The 22,220-nt window shown below is 35.7% G+C and overlaps 1 protein-coding gene across 8 annotated transcripts in view; it reads right to left on the bottom strand.

The window, feature by feature from the left end:
- The window catches only part of CNTNAP4 (contactin associated protein family member 4), a 237,728-nt gene that overhangs the window by 57,048 nt on the left and 158,460 nt on the right, over positions 1 to 22,220 (bottom strand). For all 8 annotated transcript variants that reach the window (XM_069456618.1, XM_069456620.1, XM_069456623.1 and 5 more), the window contains 4 exons: positions 20,575 to 20,681; positions 17,047 to 17,166; positions 5,839 to 6,036; positions 3,034 to 3,190 (listed from right to left, as the gene is read on the bottom strand). In XM_069456618.1, coding sequence (XP_069312719.1) covers positions 3,034 to 3,190; positions 5,839 to 6,036; positions 17,047 to 17,166; positions 20,575 to 20,681 — 582 coding nt within the window. The remainder of the gene's footprint in view (positions 1 to 3,033; positions 3,191 to 5,838; positions 6,037 to 17,046; positions 17,167 to 20,574; positions 20,682 to 22,220) is intronic.

Genomic DNA, 22,220 nt, shown 5'->3' with positions numbered 1-22,220 from the left:
TAACATTTTAACATCCCTTGTAGAAAATACACAATAGAGAATATAAAATACAGCATATGTTAAAATTAGAGTATAGCTGGAGATGTTTTAACTCAGTTGACCATTTTCTACCTTTTGACTGGAATGGTTGGTTAATCCATTAACATTTAGTGTAATGATTCATATTGTGGTTTTAGGTCTACCATTATGCTATTTGTTGCTTTTTTTCCCCATATGTTTTCTTGTACTTCTGCTCCTTCTTTGCTATCTCTTCTTGGTTTATTCCATTTTTTTTTTGTATTTAATTTTAATTTCTCTATTCACTCTTTAATTATACATTTGTTTATTGTATCTTAATCCTTGCCTTATAGATTATGAAAAGCATCATTAATGTATCACAATCTACTTAGATTTTATGTTATATAACAACATAAAAATGTCAGAAGCTTGCTATGGGATAATTTATTTAATACCACCCCCCTGCACACATACATACTTGTTCTTTGTGCTATTGTTGTAACATTTTAAATCCATGTGTTAAAAACTTTACAATACAATTAAACAGTGAATTTTATTTTTTAATTAAGGAAAGCATTTAAACATTATCTTTTATATTTACCAACATATTTACAATTTCCAGTGATAATCATTTCTTCCTGAAGATCTGAGCATTCATCTGGTATTATTTCTCTTTAGCCTGAAGAATTTGTTAAAATTTTTCATTTCAGATACACTTTGCTATTCTAAAGTTCACATTTGGTTGTCTGCTTAAAATACCCTCTGTTTAAACATTGTGATTATTTTAATTATAAGTCTTTAAGCATGTTTATAATAGGTGCTTCAAAGTTTTTGCCTGCTAATTCAAACAGTAGTACCCCAGGATTTGTTTGTAATAACTGCTTTTAATTTCTTGACTTTAGACCAGAGTTTACTCTTTTTTAATTTCAGTAATTGTTATAATATGCTAAATAATGTAGATAATACATTGTAAAAATTTGGGATGTTGTCATTCTCGGAAGATTTCCTTTTTATTTTCACAGGCAGTTAAATCACAACTTTATCATGATAAATTGTGTATGCTTAGTTTTACATCAGTTGGGTGGGCGTATGTCCCTTTTGCTCTTAGTTTTCATCCAGTCTCTCAGTTCTGGGACATAGCCTTTGCTGCAAACACATGGATCTTCTGTCATGCAAAGCCTAGCTCAATTAGTGATTCTTAAACTCCAAATTCTGTCTCTCCACTGGTAGTAGCCACTGCAATCTCTGTATAGCTTGCTCAGTTTTCCAGTTGTAGCTCCCTGCTTAGCTCGTAGAAATTTTCCCTTTGCATGTTCAGTTCAAGGGTCAGTTGAGGATCTGAGGAAAGTTTACATAGTGGACCCCCCCAGTGGCTTGTCTTTACTGGGAATTCCTTTTCTCCTTCAATATCCAGCCATTCTAGCATCTCCAAACTCTGTCCTCTGTTACTTTAAAAACCAAAAAAAAAAAAAAAAAAAAAAATCCAGTATTCCCTTTGAGTTCTAGGCATCCTATGGGAGGTGACCTATGCCGTCAAGGGAAAAAGAGTATTAATATGTCATATCTCACCCATTTGGTTTCCCTTCTTTCAGAGGTTAAAGGCCCCTAAACCTGGCAGTTTCTGTTTATATTTTGTTATTCTCCGCTTACTTCAGGTAGCTGTTTTTATAATATTTTCCTGGGTGTACAAACATTTTCTGAAAAGGGTTAGTTCTATGCAAGCTACTTTATCATAAGCAGAATTTAATATGAGAAGTTTCAATATCTTATTTTTTAACTTATTAAGTAACAATATGTAATGGAGTCATTAGATATTGGTGATTAGGTTAATTTCTTTGTTAAGTATTATTACTACCATATTATTCACATTTTAAAAGAAAATATTTCTGTGTAGGCATATTTTGTAAAGGTAGTAAGAAGAAAAGACTGCCCTATAAAAGGAGTAGAAATTTTGAAAAATGATAATTTAAGAGAGGCAATATTCTTCATACCAAGCATGTAACATAAAAATGCAATCATGACTCCACACTACTCTATACAGATGCCTCCTTCTAGGGTACTCTAAAAGAGTCTCTCTCTCTCTCTCTATCTCTATATATATATGTGTATATATAAACAGTCTTTATATAAATATATAAGCATATTTATAAAACATAATATTGATATATGCCAAGTAAATATTATCAAATTCAAATTGTGAGCTTAATTATCAGCAGATTGATCATTGAAATTACTGTGCACTCTATAATAAAATCATTCATATTTACAGCCAGATTGACCATTAATATTTTTAAAGTAATTTTTCCATGCAGGTCCAGTTGCTTAGCAATGTAACATTTACACGTTATGCTGAAATGTGAATATAAATATTTTAAAATATTTTCACTTTACAGATAATAAATAAGAGCAATATACATGCCAACTCTAGTCTCAAATACAATAAATATCTTTTATTAACTTTTCCAATAAAGGAGAATGCATGCATAAGACTTCATTTCTGCTTAGAAGAATATTTTAAATTCGATTTTCAAATTCCTAAAAAGATTTCCTTTTTCAAAATATGATCCAGAGAACATTAGTTATTAATATTTGCAGCATGGCTTATCTTTTTATTAAAAAATAAAAGAACTGCATGTTAAAATAATTGTGGCAAATTCTAAGTTTCCATGTTTAAACGTTTTATAGGTATATTATTGAAGAAATGTGCTTTGTTAATTGGCTGTACAAACATTTTGAAAATAATAAAATGTCTACTTAAATATGATTTTAAAAAGAATAATTGACTTCCTATGTAACAGATTCCTCTATTTCATCATATTATAAAAGTACAATGTACGTGCCTTATAGTCCATTACAAAAAACAGAAACCCTCAGAAAGGCACTTATCTTAAGTCTTACCACGTTTCACCAAAACATGCCTTTATATAATTTGTTCATTGCACTAACTTGTTCAGTATCTGCCTAGCTATACATACTTCGAGCGATTGATTTTAAAAAAAATCTTTGTCTTGTATAAAGAAATCATATGGAAATCACCATTCATTCCGGTCAGCATCACAATTGCAGTAATATTGAGAATCAATACAGTTCCCTTCTAATCCACAAGCACATTTTTGAGAATCAGGCAAAGGACCTCCCCAATAAGTTTGTGTTTCATTGGTTCTTCCAATCCACCAGCTCAGAGGGGCGCCATCTGAAAGATAAAGGTGAGAAATGTTGACATTTGTTTTCTTCCAAAATCATTAAAAATAATAAAAAGAGAGAGAAAGATTTATTTGATGTAAGAATACACTAAACACTATAATTAATGGCATTTCCTCAAGAACGATTTGTTTTAAAAAAATATTTTAGTGCTTAGGCTCAAATGATTGATACATTGTTCTCTGGGGTCAAAAAGAAACCAGCAGTTCCTATTTAATGTAGTCATGATGTAAAAAATGAATTGAGAGAAGAAGGTCATATATATAATTTCTTTAAAAATAATTTTGAAACAAGCTGGCATCAAAATATCAACCACAGTAACTAATATACCCAAGCAAAATTGATTTGAAATCATGAAATGTCTTTTAAAACATTATGGAATATTATGTAAAGTCACTGATTTATCTCAATATGTTTGTTGTCTAAAAATATATGAGCTGTGTATTAAACATTAGACATGGTATGGCACTCCCTTGTCATGATTTAAGATGTATTTGGATGTATGTATTTTCTCTTCCATTTAATGGCTTGGCTATTTATTTGTAGACTACAGAAATAACGATGAAAGATTTTTATGCCTGAAGCAAATACTACACTCAAAAAAAAAATCTCCTTCAGCAAATGCATCTCTTTCTATAGTAAATGTTCAGCTACCAGCTCCTCCTGGAGTTAAGACTAAACCTGAAGCCAAGGAACTAAAGCAAACAATAGACAGAATGTCTAGGTGGCAATTTTCAGAAAAGGGGATGAGGCATGTAGGCAATCTGTCTTGAGGGGAAAAGGGGTACAGAGAGGAAAAATTGTAGTCATTTGAGAATCAGGGCATGAGAAGAACATAAGCAACATCAAATCTGTCAGCTCCTAAAGGTACTTGATGATTTTTTCTGTTGACTTTCAAACGTTTAAGTTGTAACCATCAGTCCGACTGAGAATCTGGGATATCTACTAATTTCTCCCTTGCTTACAAATGCCAATGTACATTTTAACTTACTGTTAGATAGCCTCTCTGCTGCTAATGCTGACAACCTGTCTCCCAGAGGAGAGGGGCTCACATTATGCACTTTGCATGTGTTATCCCACCCCATCACCACTGCACCCCTGTGAGGCTGGCATTATTGGCTCCGTTTCAGAGAAGAGAAAACAAAGATTGAGAGTCATGATTCATCCATTCATCCATTTCACGAATCGAAGACTCGTCTAGCTAAGTTCTATAGGTACCTAGTAAACAAGAGACCTGAAACTTGATCTTAGCTCTCTCCCCACCTGTAAATTCTATGCTTTTTGCACTACAACTGTCTGATCCTCATTCGCAGATAGGATTGAGGTTTCAGGGGGAGACAAGATTTGAGCAAGATGGGATTGGAGGGGTAAAAGGCTGAATGAGAACATTCTGAGAAAGAGGAAAAGGGGGAGGGGTGGCACTCAGGCATAGGGGAGAAATTAATCGAGTTGTATTAAGTGGGTGGAGAGTAAATAGATGAGATGCATAACAAAAAGTGAAAGGTTCAAATGTTAGACCAACCGTTCAACATTTCTGTGGATGATTCATATGACATATGATATTCCTATAAAAAGCACATTTCTTTTTAAATTCTTGTCATTCTATCTCGACAAGAGCAGATAGGACAACCCCTCTTAGGACAAGCAGGAGTGAATATTAACAAAGTGGCTTTGTAGTGCAGATGTCTTAGGATCTTCTCTAATATATAAAGAGAAATACACCATAACATTGCCGCTAGAAGGCAGTGTGCTGGGGAATGAGAGGGTGGATCCAGAATACTCAGTCCTGGGACCCAGGCAGAAGAGTCTGCAATGGACAGACAAACAACAGAAAGGCAGCAGAACTTCTTAAACAGAGCAGTGTTGTGATGGAAGCAGTACTTCTTAAAGGTTAGTTTTCTTCCTAAATTTTAATATTTTGGATTTTCTATTGGATGGTTAGAAGACATGGCAAGCTGGGAAGCCAGTTGGGAAGCTCTTGCTGTAACTCCTAGAATCAGGTCATGAAAGTTTATTTAAGGCAGAATTGATGGGGATACTCTGGCATAATGAAATGTTCTAAAGGGAGAAAACATAAAACCAAAATCAGACTCCAGAAGCAGACTGGTTAATTAAAAGTAGAATAAAAGAAAGAGTTAAGACGGTTTTCTGATTCCTATTTGAGCTACTAAATCAAGTGTGTTTCTAGAAGAATTTTCTAATTTTCAGTTATACCTGGAGGTTGTCAACCACCCATGAAAAACAGTCAAACGGAATAGGCACTTTCAAAATACAAAGTCATGTTTATTGGCTCTTTTCCATGATGAAATAAACCTTCTGTGTCACTTGCCCTGTATAAGGGATAAATACTGTGCATTCACTGAGTATCAAAAGAAAGCTTTTGCTGTGCCCAATCAGGACCAGGAAGAGAGTTTAAAAGTAATCAAGGCTTTGAATAAAGCTCCATGTAAATTGACCTTGTTCTTTTCTTCAGGCAAAAGCATCTCCGTGACTTCCAGACTGTGACATATTTGCTAAGTACACAAGGATCACACACCCTCAGTGGCTACATGGCAGCACCTCAGCAGAATGAAAACCTCAGGAGCTGGCTAAGTGCTCCACGTGACGTGAGCAGTGTGACAGGTGCCCCAGTTGACTTACCTTGCTTATTGCCAAGCCGTGACCTCTTGCAGTAGTAAGTAAACTCCTGTTCACAGTGCTCCGCACGGTTAATAGTGGCCTGGAGTTGCTCCATGCTGGCCATGTACTCGAAAAACCCAGCATATGGGTTCTCTGGATTAGTATTTCTGACTCTTGTTAAGTCGGAGCCGTTGTGTTGTATGATGGTCCATGCAGTTTCTTGTATGCAGAAATGGGGGAAGAAAGAGAGGAGACCATCACTAGTCTGCAAAAGTTAAAATAAATAAAGAAAATCAAAATCACCTTTTATCTGAGTCAAATTTTTCTAGTCATCAAACCTCTCTCAGAGGTAGAATCAGCACAAATGGATTCTTAAAATTTTAAAGTTACAGTAAAGTGGTTCTTTTCCCTGAAATAAATGTTTACTACTGCCATGCATTTACAGTGATTTTATTTTACTTTTTCATAAAATTTAGCCAGACAATATTTATGATTAAAAAAATTAGGAAATCTAATTATTAAATTTTTGTGATATATTTCATTTCATTGAATCTGATAGTCTGTCTTTTTAAAGATGCATCATTATGTTATTTTTCCCCAAGAAAGAAAAAAATGCTGCCTATGATAATTGTAAAACACGATTATTTGACACACCCAGAATTTAGTGATGTTATGTTATGAAAAAAATGTGCATATTAGAATTAGGTGAAAAATTTTATATTACATAATATAAGCAATGCCTTTTTTACTCTTAGAAATTATTTGTGTTGCCAGGAAAAAGTCAAACTCTTATAGCCAGTATATATCTCTCTTTAGTTAACATTTAATTATGAATATACTTATATTTCTTTTTAAATCAAATATGAAATATTCATTTTGGTATCACATGATCTATATAGTCAGGAAGTTACCCTTTTGAATTGAACACATCTCACACAGCATCAGCAACTCAACTAACATGAAAACAAAATATCTTTGAGTATCTACTGGAGCTGTCACTATTGGTACCTGAGTGTTTGTAAACATTTCCATCATACTGATTATCGAAATTACTTAGATGAAATAAAAATCTCACAATGTTTATAACAGAAAATAGGCAGAGTGTGTCTACCCTTTGACTCTCCCAGCAATAGATTTTATACCATACGTACTGTGATATATGCAGGCACAAGAACAGATTAACCAAAAGGCCTCTGATTTAATAGGTAAGAAACAGATTGGAAGTTGTCAAAACTCCACTACATATGTGCTGTTAAGTCACATAACTCTTCTGTATTACAGAGTAGTATTCCAAATTGGAGGAAAACAGTAATGGTTGGTAGAATTCCCTCCCCCTCTCTTTATAGTTAATGCATTCACATGGATCAATAATCTAACAAGATAAGGAAATATACTTTGAAAAGTTCATTCTGACCCCTCTCTCCCAGTCATCAGTTTGGAACAGGATGCAGGCTGAGGCAGGACCAACATGGCAGCCTTATTGCCTTGAATATGCAGATTATTATTTTTCTGGGAAACAATAGCTGTTAATTTTATTCCTCCCCACCTCGAATTGCAGTTCAGCCTTTATCAGTAGAATGCTTTTCTTAAAGAGAACTTGCTCTATGCAATTAATTATGGGTGGCCAGGAATACTGTGTTCAGGCCATCAGGAGATCTGAGTGGCAGATTGGGCATGGATCTTGTGCCCTTAGGAAAGTCAGGTAAAATCTGAGCCTCCAATTCCAAATTTGGAAAATAAATTGGCAGAGGTAGGCTATCTAGTAGCTGTGAAATTCTATCATTTTAGCCAATGCAACCTTGGCTATTGGAAGTTTAAAGATATTATCAGCCAGGCAAATCTGTCAGCCTTGCCACTGTTGAACTCTGCTTTTATTGTTGAGCAAAACTATTCACCTTCTTTTGTGGTAAATCAATGGCATGAACGAAGAAGCTTAACTCTGGCTGAGTAGCTGCCAAGAGAGCCAGACAATAAACCTGCTTGAAGCCTTTGTCTCTTTGCCTTTGGAATCACACTGAGAGAGACTTCCCTATAGTGTAGAATCCCTTGGGTCACAATTAACACATGATCCTAAAGGTTTTTAAAGGTGTTATAACAGATTCAAGGCCATAGTGCATGACAGTCCTTAAAGGGCAGTTCACATAATCATTGAGATTTTGGAATTCGAAATATTTCAATGTTATGATAGTTTCTGTAAGTGATTTTATTTTCTAATAAAAAGCTCTACACGGTATGACATTAAACAGATGCTACACTTATCAAACCATCTAGATTTCCAGGGCAAAGCAGACACAATGAACTCATCACAACAGATTGTGGGCAACGGAAATGGGTGTCTCGGCAGCCAGGTTCCAAATCTCATGTGCCTGATTCATCGGGAAATCTCTGAAAATCCTCAGTTTAGAGCCTCTGACTGTTCTTTCAGACATGATTGGGTTATCTGAGGTTTCTACAAACACCTATTTAGAAATAAGAACCACAAATAACATATACTTCATCACAATTTGTAATCTGAGATTTTATTATTTATTTTATTGTAGGCCAGTCTGTAAGCCCACTAGTCTGTAGGCTCTATGAGAACAGCAGAATAGTTTCTGATCTGCTAACCATAGTATTTCCCGAACATAGCACATGGGCTTGGTACAACAGGCAGATATTTGTAGAAGAAAGGAGGGAATAAACAAATAAATGAATGAATAAAAATAATGCGTTGTCTAGATTAAAGCACAGCCTTCCAGGTTATCTGATTCTGATTCTGTGGCGGCTCTGAGACTTTCACTGATTGCCTTTGAGCTGTTTTATAACTCTGGAAATTGTAGATAATAGGATTGAAAAATAATGTTAAGTCTGAAACCGTGAAGGGTCTGAGATGTTACCCTACTTGCAAGTTAACAAGTTATCTTGCCACATATACAGATTATATCTATCCACATATCCATCTATCTATTCATCTACCTATATATCTACCTATACTAACAGACACAGAGGACCTCTGGGGCAGGGACCATTAACTAACAGAGAATCTTCACATCCCAATTTTCCATGTGCTGATGTAGTGAGTGCTAGATGTACCTGTGCACCTGTGCATGCTGGAGTTCCTTAAAATTATAAGGCTTGGACTTACAGAAAGTAGCTAGCACATTCTCTTTTCCTCCCCTCCACTGAGTGAGAGAGAGATTTTGGCTCCGGAATGTCACAAATTTTCTTTAGAGGAGAGAAAGTACAAGTCCTTAGGTTTTTATTACTCTCAGAAAGCAAGCAAATGCATCTGGGTGAGATAAGCCTTTAAATCTCTTCCAAGCAATTCACTGTCTCTAACTTCCAAGACCTACTTAATCATTCTTTAGCCTAGGTTGCCAGATTTGTTTTTTTTTTTCTTTGCTTAGAAATAAATGCATTGTTTTCTTACAAAAAAATAATTCCTGTCTATGGACAAGCAACTTCTACCAGGTAGAGGTTCTATTGATTTCCCTCCTGTGCTGTAGAAGAAGCCAGAGTTGCCTCCATATGCACTTTTATTTCAGTGTTCCTGATGTGTAGATACGTTTGTTCTTTGGATTCCCCTTTGAACTGGTTGCAACAGCTTACCAATTTCTTCATTAATAATGTATTACACACAATCTATAAAACGTGCTTTTTAGCTTTTATTGTTCTATCTGCATGAGACCCATGGTTTATCTTTGCTGAGAATTATCTTCTACAAAACACAAAGAGAGCTGTGGTGTAAGGGGACAGGGAAATAAGTAAGAAGAGGTGGCTGAATGAAATAGGCAGAAACATCTGCAAAGTTTAAAAACATTGGATGGTAGTTTGGTCTACCAGCGTCTCTCCCCGAAGACATTTGTAATAATATGAATCGTCAATAAAGCAACTGAGTAATTAAGAATTTGATTTACCTTAGGCTGACTGCTGGTTTTTAGTGTGATAACAGTGTAAAAGGAAAAAAAACATGCTGTTTAAGCAACACAGTTGCAAAGCTCATGTTGCTTCCTGCTCGATAGCTGAGGGTTGGAAGTGCTGTGTTAATGAAAGCAGGAGAGATGAAAGGGGAGACAGAATTCTGGAGCAGAACTTGATGTAAACAAGGCTGTGTTTGGGTAATAACAGCTAGTTATTAACCCTCATAGCTATCAGGAAAGGCTTTATTATTGAAATCTCTAAAATAAAAATAATTATGCTATTAGAAGTCTCACGCTCTCCAGCCTTCTGGAATAGTCTAAGAAGCACCTATCTCAGAATTACATCATGTGCTTGTTAATCATGCAGGGATCCAAACCTTGGTCTCTAAACTTACTGAGTCAAGGAAGGAGTCTTGGTAATGGGGTAGTTAGAAGGGGTGCGTTTAATTCATAGTGTTTCATTTATAGAAAAGTTTGAAGGTCGCTGCTATGGAGCTCATCAATTTCTCCCCTCTGCAATAATCGTCCTTACAATGCAATGCATGATAATGAGAAAATTCCTGAATGTGAAACTATTTCATTATGGAAAAAGCAATAAATTTAGTGTAGAAGAAAACAATCCCTATACATCTCAAAGGGACAGCCACTGGGATTCATCTTTTCTTAATTATTTTTATATTATATTTAGAATAATTTGTACACAAAGAAATTTCAGTTTTTAACATGGGTTAGGAGACCATCCATTCAGAATAAAGATTTTTGTTGTTAGTATCTTTTAGTTTGTGATTATTAGAGATGTTTTAATACATGTGGAATAATTTGACACATTCTACACTAACAAATTTTTTAAGATATGTATTTGCAAGTTACTGATTCAACGTTTTGTCTTGTTTCTACAATTGAAATATCCAACTTGTATAACTAGAAGATACATCATTGGTTACAAGCAATGGGACATTGACAGAAGGGAACCTGTCTAGTGGAAAAACATTCAGGCTGTAAGAAAAGAGACCAGGGTTTTAGTGTTGATCTATCCCTACCGATATTTTTCAACCTGCTACACTTAACCTCCCTGAGTCTTGCTTCCTTCATTTGTAAAACCAGATCAATAAAGAGAGTTTCAAGTTGTAACACGTATTTCTCACTGGGGTTGTTTTACTCTGGGGTAAAGAGAGTTTCAAGTTGTAGCACGTATTTCTCACTGGGGTTGTTTTACTCTGGGGTTGTCACTTCTGTTTGAATATGTTGCAATAGTCTAGAGCTTCTGGAAACACTCAGCTGTCTCTGGTATCTGTGTCTCTGCCCTCAACATCTTGTTATTCGTGTGGCTTTAAATTTTCTCAATGTCCTCTTTTTCATCAATACTTTTAGATAATCATACTAAAGCACCTTTAGCCTCGGAATGTTTCCAGTGACTCCAGGCTTATTTTATTTATTTATTTAGTTAGTTAGTTAGTTTATAACTAGATAATCAGGGATCCAGTCTTGTTTTTTTGTGTTTTCTCCCCCCTTTGGAATCTAGGAGCCATTTGATCTCATCTCACAACCTTAGTTCCTAAAATACAAAATTTGTTCTTTCTCTCTCTCCCCACCCGCCATGTAGGTGTCTCTGTGTGTGTATGATGATCAATACATACATCAATGTGATGATCAGCACATTCTCTATATCTATACACACACACACACACACACACGCTTCAGTTTGCTGAGAGATGTGACTACAACTTTTTTCCCAAATTTGTTTATCAAAGATATATCTGTCATAATAAGGTACATTAAGTTGTGAGGTAGTATGAAAATGTAAGTGGTGATGTAATAGAAATAAAATAATACATTCAATAAAATGAAACTGATAATTTCACTATTATTTAGATAAAAAACACAAATGGCCTATATATTACTGAATAATTATTCATAATAAACATAAGATACAGACAGATATATAGTTGATACTGATTACTTTTGAAACCATCCTTTACAAATTAAGAAAGGGATGCAAGGTGAGAACTGGGATAAGGACCCCAAAACTCTGTGAAGGCACAGGCCTAGCTAAAAATAATAATAATAATAAGTCACTGTTCCCTTGTTTGCTTCTTTGTAATTACCAGTTTGGAGTCACTAAGCTGATGGTCATAAGGATACTTAACTTTCTCCATAGATAAAATCACCTTTTGAAACCTAAAGCCAATTTCTGAGATCTCTTTCAGGCCCTGCATTCCAGTGGATTGGCTGATCCAGCCAGACCAGCCACCCATGCCAAGAAACTGACTCAACTGGAATTGTGACCCCAGGAACTAAAGCATGATTTCTACACCCCTATAATTTTGCTCCAAACCTAGCCAATTAGCAAACCTAATGGCCTAATCCTTCCTCCACCAAACTATCCGTATAAACCCTGCCTCCCAAATTCTCGGGGAAGTAGATTTGAGAAATTCCTCCCGTCTCCCCGCTTAGAGCTATATGGAATTAAACTTTCTCTGCTGTAACACCTGCTGGCTCAGTGTATTGGCTTCCTCTTGGGCAGCGGGCAATGAACCTGGTTGGGCGGTAACAATTTCAGATCCTCTATTTGTGCATTTGCCTACTTGCTAAAATTTATTTGTAACCTCAATGCTTTTACAATCATTTGTGAACATGTACAGAGCAGCAAAAATTTGGATTGACTAACATACACATACCCAGTTAAAGCTGAAAAAGGGGACACTGTCTCCTTGTTTCAGCTCTCATGTTGTAAATGTGTCCTATTTGTGATCTATTAAGAGCCACATATTTTGCATTTTTGTGTATTCCTTGGTAATTTTGCTGTCTAAAATGGCAACCTGGCATAGTGCTGAAGTGTTGTCTAGTGTTCGTAAGTGCAGAAGGCTGCATGCAATGTGCTTTATAAAGGAAACACAAGTATTAAATAAGCTTTGTTCAAGCATGAGTTACACTGTGCTGATGGCCATGAATTCAATGTTAATGAATCAACAATATGTATTAAATAAGGTGTCTTTAATCTGAAACACACATAAAACAAGATTATGTATTGATCAGTTAGTGAGAATGTTGTGACTAGAGGCTTGCAGGAAACTAATCTTACTGTATTTCCCCCTCAGAGCAATGGTTCAGTATTTGCCAATCCAGTGTTCCTGGTTACTTTATACAACGTAGCCACCGCAAATAATGTGCATGTGTGTGTGTCCTAAAGCTTCAAAAACTAGAGATTTTTATCAACTTGGAGATATCTAATTATCAGAATTAAAACTTTATATAACATGAGTATGTGAATAGCTCAGGATGTATGTGTAGGAACACAGAATTCACAGGTTTGTAGCTGTAGATTGTTAAATAAATCTCAATCACAATCCAACCTATCCAAACTGGAAAAATAAAAATATGTAAATTTTGACACTTGAGTTAATATCTTACGCTTGTAAAATTTTCTTTTGTTCTCTGTGAAGTCTGTGAAGTCCACACTTATGTTTAATTCTCACATAACCAGAGCAGTCTGCACATACTCAATTCCCAAACTTGGGTATACATAAGAATCATTTGGGCAAATTATTTAGGATGTTGGTTCCATTGCCACACCTCAACCCCTGAGTTAGAACCTCCTGGGGTGCTGTCTGGGAATCTGTATTGTGCGGACTTGGGAGCTTTGTTAAGAAGACAAGCATGTGTGAACCATCATTTATTTTAGGTTGCTTTGGTGTATGGGGCAATGTCCTCAATGGTCATGAGAACCAATGGAAGCCAGCAAGTTATGCTATATAAAATATCTGCAAAGACATATTCTATAGTAATTTCCCTCCAAAAATGAGTTGCCCCGATTTTACCAACAAGTGCGGTTTTTTGAACTACACATTGGTATAAAGGAACTATTGTGACCATATTGAAATGCCTCCTTGGTATCTTGTTTGAACATGTAACAGACACCTGAAACCCAAAATGTTTATGACAGAGCTTCGGATCTTTCCACTCAAACTTTTTCTGATCACATCTCAAATAACAGCAGTTCCAACACTCCATTGCCCAAGCCAAAAACTATGGTGTTATTTTTGGTCCCTTTTGTTTTTTCACACCTCATAGTATTCAATGAACAAATATAACCTCCTTCCCCAATCTACATTGCTATTTATTATCTGGTACAAGAAGCCACCAGATCAGGTCATACTTGGATTCTTGCATTACTTAAAATGGTCTCTTAACTCCTATCATATACAGCTGTGGTCCCCAACCCCTGGGCTGTGGACTGGTACCAGTCCGTGGCCTGTTAAGAACAGGGCCATGCAGCAGGAGGTGAGTGGCGAGTGAGTGAGTGAAGCTTCATCCATATTTACAGTCACTCCCCATCGCTTGCATCACCACCTGAGCTCTGCCTCCTGTCAGATCAGTGGCATTAGATTCTCATAGGAGTGGGAACCCTACTGTAAACTGTGCATGTGAGGGATCTAGGTTGCACGCTTCTTATGAGAATCTGATACCTGATGATCTGAGGTGGAGCTGAGGCGGTGATGCTAGCGCTAGGGAGTGGCTGCAAATACAGATTATCATTAGCAGAGAGGTATGACTGCACAGAGACCATAAATAAATCAATTGCTTGCAGACTCATATCAAAATCCTATCAGTGAGTGGCAAGTGACAATGTAATAATAATAGAAATAAAGTACACAATCAAGGTAATGCACTTGACTCATCCCAAAACCATCCTTCCCCCTGGTATGTGGAAAAATTGTCTTCTATGAAACAGGTCCCTGGTGCCAAAAAGGTTGGGGACCACCAATATACAGTAAGTACAGTGTCCTAATTCCTTTCCACCCCTGCTCTTGCATATGTGTTTCCTAACCCAAGAGCAATTGTGATCTAATTAAAGAAAGTCAGATTTCATCCCACCATTGCTTAAAACTCCCCAATGTCTTCTCATCTCATTCAGAATAAAAATCAAGGGGCTTACATTGTTGTAGGACCCCCATGATTCTTCCTTTATCTGTCCCCCTACACTAGATGCTTTCACCTCTTACTGCTCACCATATTCCCGCTACCTGGATTTGTTGCTGTTTTCTGAAAACACCTGGAAAAATCACCTGTCTCAAAACTTAGCACTTGCTTTTCCTCTGCCTGGAAGACTATGTCCCCAGATATTCACTACTTGATTTTAAGTAGCAAGTCTTCCTCTGCAACACCTCCTGCCTCAATTTAGTATTGCCATTTTCCTTTTGTTTTGCTCCATAAAACTTTGACTTCCTAACACAGCACTATTCAATGTAACTTTCTGCAATGATGGAAAGTTTCTACACCTGTGATGATCGATACACTCCCTCCTAGCTACAGGAGGCCACTGAACGGTTACAATGTGGCCAGGGAGACAGTCAACAGAGGAAGTCAACATTTAATTTAATCTTATTTTAATTAAGTTATTTAAATTTGTTTGAATTTTTAAAATGTATTTAAAGTCATTTGATTTTATAATTAATTTTAATTAAATTGGAATCTAAATAGGCACTTGTTGCTAGTGGCTACCACATTGGACAGCACAGTTCATCTAGAATCCATTTTCTTTGTGTGTTTGATGAGGAAGGGATCAATATTCCTTTTTACTAACATTTATGTACAATTTCCACTAGCAGCACCGGTTGAGAAGACCATCTTCACTATACATCAATACCACCTTGGCAATAAATCAGTTACCCAGATATGAGGGAGTCTGTTTATAGAGTCTCTGTTTTGTTTTATTGGTCTATTTGTTTATCTCTGTGCCAACTACAGACTGTTTTAATTAGCTTATGAGTATAACGTCTCTATTTATTGGAGTTGAGTCCTTCAATTTGTTCTTCAAGATTGACTTGGTTCCTCTTGTCCCTTCATATTTGTTCATAAGTTTTAGAATCTGCTGGCCTGTTTTTAACCACCCCCCCCCCACCCCGAGCACATCAATTTACAAACACACACCCTGCTGAAATCTTAACTTAGATTTGCATTGAATCGATATCTAGTTTGTAAGAATTAAAAATATGTAATATTAAATCTTCTAATCAATGAACATTCTACATGCCTCCATTTATTTAGGATTTTAGTTTATCTAAAAAGTATTTTATACTTATTTGTATAGAAGCCTTACATATCTTTCATTAGATTTATTACCATGTGTTTGAGATTTTTGATGCTACAGAAAATATAATCTTTTAAAAAGTCACATTCTAACTGCTATCACTGATATTCAGAAGTAAACTTAATTTTCTACTAATTTGATATACAGTGATAATCCTAAATTTTCATTGTTTATCTGTAGATTTTTTAGAATATTCTTAATATACAACCTAATCATCTACAAATAAGGACAATCTTAGCTTTTTTTTCCCTGATACTTAATTTTTCACTTCTGTCTCTTGCTTTATGGCACTGGCTAGGATCTCCAATACAATGATGAGCAGAGTGATATTAATGCTAGTAACAGATGAAAAGCTTTCACTATAAACTGTGATCTATGCTGTAGGCTGTTTTTGTGGCTACTCTTTATCAAATTGAGGAAATTTCCTATTAGTAATTTTTTTTTTTTTTTTTTTTTTTTTTTGAGACAGAGTCTCGCTTTGTTGCCTGGGCTAGAGTGAGTGCCGTGGCGTCAGCCTAGCTCACAGCAACCTCAGACTCCTGGGCTTAAGCGATCCTACCGCCTCAGCCTCCTGAGTAGCTGGGACTACAGGCATGCACCACCATGCCCGGCTATTTTTTTCTATATATATTTTAGTTGTCCAGATAATTTCTTTCTATTTTTAGTAGAGACGGGGTCTCGCTCTTGCTCAGGCTGGTCTTGAACTCCTGATCTTGAGCGATCCACCCGCCTCGGCCTCCCAGAGTGCTAGGATTACAGGCATGAGCCACCGCGCCCGGCCCCCTAATAGTAATTTATTGAGTTTTCTTTGTTATCATGAATGAATGTCAAATTTAATCAAATACAATTAAATGACTATTAATTTCTATGTAAATTTATATAAGTAAAGAATTCAAGAATAAAGTTTATATTTACAGACATCTTAAAAAAGTAAATATTGTTTAAAGCTTTCACATGTATCAATTTTCTCTGAGAAATAAAATCTATTCTTTTTGTTCTGGGACATAATAGGAAACATTATTAGATGTTTTACACAAACACCATGTGAATAAAAAGTAACATTTTAAATCATTACCATTTACTTTTTTTTTTTAGGATTTATGTTTAATTCTCCTACTGAACAACACGTATTTTAACCAAGTTGCAAATTAGGCCAACTTTCTACTTATTTCATTTTAATTTTGTGTACTTAAAGCATTCATGCAAAGTTAACTACTAAGTAAAAGTTAATTAACTTACCAGTCATATTGCAATATAGAAGAAATGGTCCCAGGGGACCACTTCCATCTGAATCTATATAGTAAAACCCTGAAGTATTTCCTCTGTGCTTATAGGCTTCACATGACTGCTCATAGATAGCTGTAAAAAAAATAAATAAATAAAGGGATCATCACCAAAGAAATAGTAGGAAATTAATCTCTTAACTTTTAATTTGGACACAAAATACACCAAGTCTTGAAATTTAGTATGTACCTTACTGAGCAGGAGAAAGGGCAAAACTTACTTTAAAGCAAAACTCATTCTTTTTAAAAAATTAATATGGAAGAAACCGATTCTATAGAAAAAAATGAAGAATGAGGCTGTATTTTATGACCTTTTTATCACTAAAGGAAAATAAAATTGCTTGGTCAAAATGAAAATTTAGCTTATTTTTACATTAGGAAGAACAAGGAAAGAGAAGGTAGGTATTTAAATATTAAGATGCTTATAATTATAATATGATAACTTATCTTATGACATCCATTTTGGAATTTCTAATTCTAGTATCACCTTATAGTAACCTAACGTATGAAGCACAACAGGGTAACCTCCTTAAATAATCTGCTGTTCTCCAATAATTATGCAAGAGAAACATTTTAAATAATGTTGTAACTCCTTTCAGGTAGAAAATTAACTATAGATAAAATATTTTTCATAAAACAAATATGATTCACAAAGCTTCTCATCAATTATTTTTAAAGTAATTTACAAAAGAAACTTTCTCTAACACTCTGTAATGAGAATTCAAGATAATTAAAATTCAAAGCAGAAAAAAATATTTATATGAAATATGCCCTCAAGTAGTCTCAATGTGTTTTGATCCATAATTGGATGTTTTCATTATACAATTATACATTTGCCATGTACACGGCTTGATATTAACACCTGTATATAATACACAGCTCTCATTGAACACTTGGCCAAATATACTGATGACTTTCATTAAGCCTTTTATACTACAAAATGAGAAATAAACCATCTCCTGAATATTCTTCCCTAAATCTATTTTAGTTTTGAAAATTATGTTAATGAGTGTTTAGACAACATGAAATAATGTGGTTCCTTTGTTCAATGTTACAAAATTTCAAGTAATCATATAAATTTACTTCTCTATTTTTCCACAGTCTGATGATTTTATTTTGTTTCTATTATACACTGCATAGATGGAAATGTAAGCATGGATTGTTTTCCAATCACACACTTGCATTTTGTGCATTGAAGGGGGCATTTAAAAATGGTTACTTTGCACATTTCTCTATGCTTATCCACGTGTCCATAAATGCCTTGAAAGGATATACAGGACATACACATAACTTTGTGATGGGTATTGGTAGTGGAAAAACACAGGATTGGATGAGGATGATGGAAGGACTTCTGCTTTACGCATATTGCTTGAATTTTTATAACATGACTGTTTAATGTGTTATTTCCTAATAAAACCCTTTAAAAGACCCCATCTCCACCCCTCTACTATAACCTGGTCTGTCATTCTGGCCCCATTTCTCAGAATGGTTATGGACAGAAAACCTTCAGCTCCATTTGGACTGCCTGCTCAGGAACCTAATAAATTAACTCAATTATTGGATCATATTGTGAGCCCCAGATGAAAGTAACTTAATTTATTATCTAATTTTTTTCCTCAGAGTTGTTTGGTTTATATTTAGATTCATTCATTGATAACAATTAAAAATGAATAAGTAGTCAATTAAAACACGTTTAATAGCTTTCTGTTTTGAGTTAATTACTACAATAGGGAAGATGGAGGGTATAAAAGATTAAAACGTAAGGCCCCTCCACTAGCTGGGTGACCTGGGTCAAGTAACTTGGCCTCTGGTTACTTGTGAGGTATGGCTTTATTACCAGTAAACATTCTTTATAAAATCTTATGAGGCACTTCAATATATACAACTGATGTCCAGGAATGATTCTAGCTATAGTGGTGGAAGTAGAAGGTTCTCCTGATTATGCCCTCTCTTCATCCCTGAATCAGAGATTCTGGGGGTCCTCTGTGGAATCCTCAGGCCTGGGAGCCCAGGAATCCTATCTCAACTCTGCCAGGAGTACAAAACTGTGAACAGTGTCACAGATCAAGGGTGGTGAGCAAATGACTTTGCACCTAACACCATTGCCTTAAATGAAGGCTATAGGAGACCGGTAGTAGGCGTTCAGTTGCTCAGAAATGTCAATAATAATATGAAAAATATGGGAAAGGAAAAAAACAAGCAATTTGGCCTTCCTGTTACATGCATGAAACAATTGGACAACAAAATGGCATGAGCCTGACAATACATGCAAGCATTTTATCAGAACAAAATGCATAACTTACAATACAGGAAAAGGGAATTGGTTGTGGTCCTAGGCTCTGGAGCATGACATCATGTGCTCACATCCTCACTCTGCCTTAACTATTTTAAGTAGCCTTGGACAAGCTGATTAATATATCTCTAATACTTCTTAAGTAAATTAAGGACAATAATAGTAACCACCCACTAGGTTGAGCATCACAATTAAATGAGTTAGGACATATAAAACATTAGATCAGTACCTGGCATTTAGAAAGTACTCAAGAAAATTAACTATTCTGATTAATATAATCATTATCTTCCACCCTTGTCCTCATCACCTTCATTTAACAGGGTTGCACCAGAATGTACAGATTGTTGAGTGCTATAGGCTGAACCTCTGTGTCCTTCCCGCGCCAGATTCATATGTTGAAACCTAAACCCCAATGTGATGATATTTGGAGGGGATTGGGAAGTGGGAAGTGATCTGGGAAGTCATTAGGCCATGAGAGTAGAGTTCTCATGAATGGAATTAGTGCCCTTATAAGAGAGGTCCCAGAGAAACCCCTCACCCTTTCCATTTCTGAGCACACAGGGAGAAGATAGAAGCCTATGAACCAGGAAGTAGGCCCTCATTGAATCTGCCAGCACCTTGTTCTTGAACTTCCTAGCCTCCAGAACTGTGAGAAATAAATTTCTGTCAATTTCACTCAATTTATGATATTCTATTATAGCTGCCCAAATAGACTAAGACATCTGGTCTCTACTTTACATCTGAATCTTCACAATGCAAGCCACCCCACCCAGTCTACCCAGGGCTATTTCTGCGAATCTCTTTGTTTAATTGAATGAACAATAAGAATTTGGTAATGGATCACGTTTCCACTCATACCACGCCTTCTAGAAATTTTGGAGTTGAAATGCTGGCCCAGTTCAAGTAACAGAATGAGATTATCACACATTCTGCATTTTATTTTATATTTTATCCTCAGCTACCTTCATTTTCTATCAATGTTTTCCCTTTGCCTGCTATCATACTCTTTTCTCTCCTGTTTTGTGTTATTTATTTCTATACGCTACCTTGACTTTATGAAATGAAATGTGGATTAACAACTGGCTGCTAAGTTTGCACATACACACAGATGGACATACACGCAGCAGTGAGAAAGGAAATGGAATGAAGCACTCATCACGGGGCAAGAACAAGCAGGTGCAACAGGCTTACAGTTATGGCACGTAGCTCCCCGGTAACCGGTGTTGGTGCAGTTACAGTGAAAGGTGCTCCAGGACTGAGAGCATTCACCACCGTGCTCACAGTAGTTGGGCAAACACCTAAAAGAAGTAGATACAATCAACACTCTCATTTTTTGATATCATAAATTATTGATCATTAACACGTGCTCATGTGAAAGAAAGATATCAACCCATAATATAAATAGTACATTTAACATGACTCATGATTCTTCAGCCGTTAAGGTACTTTTGTCGCAGAAATAAATCTTGGATCAATAAATTCATCAGATTTCAGCCACCTGTCAGGAAATGGGGACTGCTTAATTTTCAACATGTCTCACTGTACAGAGCCCTTTATCCTCCCTAAGTGACAGAACATGAATTCACTATGTTGTCAGGAATATCAACAGCTTACACGAAATAACATTTCATCACATTGAACATTTAAAGGAAGAAGGGATAAAGAAAAGGAAGGAAAGAAAGAAGTAGGAGGCAGGAATGTGTTTATTCGCTTGGCGTATACATCCAGAAATGTGAAGGGATACATAGAATAGACTCATGAATTTCTAGCAGTGTGTTGGGAGGTACTTTAAAGTGCTGAATTGAACCCACAGGGGTTCCCTGGATATTTAAAATTTTCAAGAGAACTATCTGGCATGCTCAACCTCTGCCAGACATTTTGTAACTTACAAACGTGAAGTAGTTCAGTTTCAACATTAGATCATAATACATTCTTTTTAATCACATCCTATCTTTTCGAAGCTGGATTTTCAGTAACTGATTTTTTAATCAACATTGGACAAAAAATGAGCATGCTGGAGTCTGATCTTACTCCAAGCTTTGAAAAAATTATGCAGTGTCCAATAGGTACACATGTCCAATTACTAAGTAATTGTGTTTAATTAAAAATAAAATTAAAGTTTTTTTCAAATTATGCACAATGCTTTTTTTCGAAGGGTTACTAATTTGTTAGGACATAAGTAAGTTGTTTGGTCCTAAGCAACTTTTTAAATCAATGTTAGGGATATCTTTTGGCTTTAGGGCACAGTGAATAATTACTGAGACATGTAGGGCACCGCGAATGAAAACGTTCAGGAACTTCTAGTATTGATTCAAATAGCCCTGATCAGATTATTGATGTCTTTTAGGATTTAGAATGAAAGAAACATTGAGACAAAGGCTTTAAATGCCCAGATTCATCCTGGATTAAGAAATAAATAAACTACAAAATCTGCCAAGAATATATTCATGATGGGGTTTCTTCCACTGCCTTTATTAAAATTAAGGATAGGAACTTCATGTTTTGCTCATAGGATTTTTCCAACTAGAAACAATGTTATGAAAATTTTCTGATTACAAGGACTAAAATGGCTTTTAACATTCCCCTCAGCATGACTAAAGTTTAGATAGGTTTCTTAATGACCACAGACTTCCCTTTTCTGACAGCATAAACTTTAGAAAACCTTCAGTGATTAATTCTTTCTTTGCCCCTTTGAGATGTAAAACTTCTGCCAGACTCTGGCCAGTTTTACAACCCAGGAATGTCTTTCTGAAGGATCTGTAAGACATTCCTTTGAAATTTAATCATTAAGAAGGATAGGGCCCCTGTCTCCCAGTCTCCCTGGGAGAGTAACAGCC

Source organism: Eulemur rufifrons, chromosome 23, assembly GCF_041146395.1.
Source record: "Eulemur rufifrons isolate Redbay chromosome 23, OSU_ERuf_1, whole genome shotgun sequence".
NCBI lineage: Eukaryota > Metazoa > Chordata > Mammalia > Primates > Lemuridae > Eulemur > Eulemur rufifrons.
The sequence above is the reverse complement of the archived record's forward strand: the minus strand, read 5'-3'. Positions and strand labels throughout refer to the sequence as shown.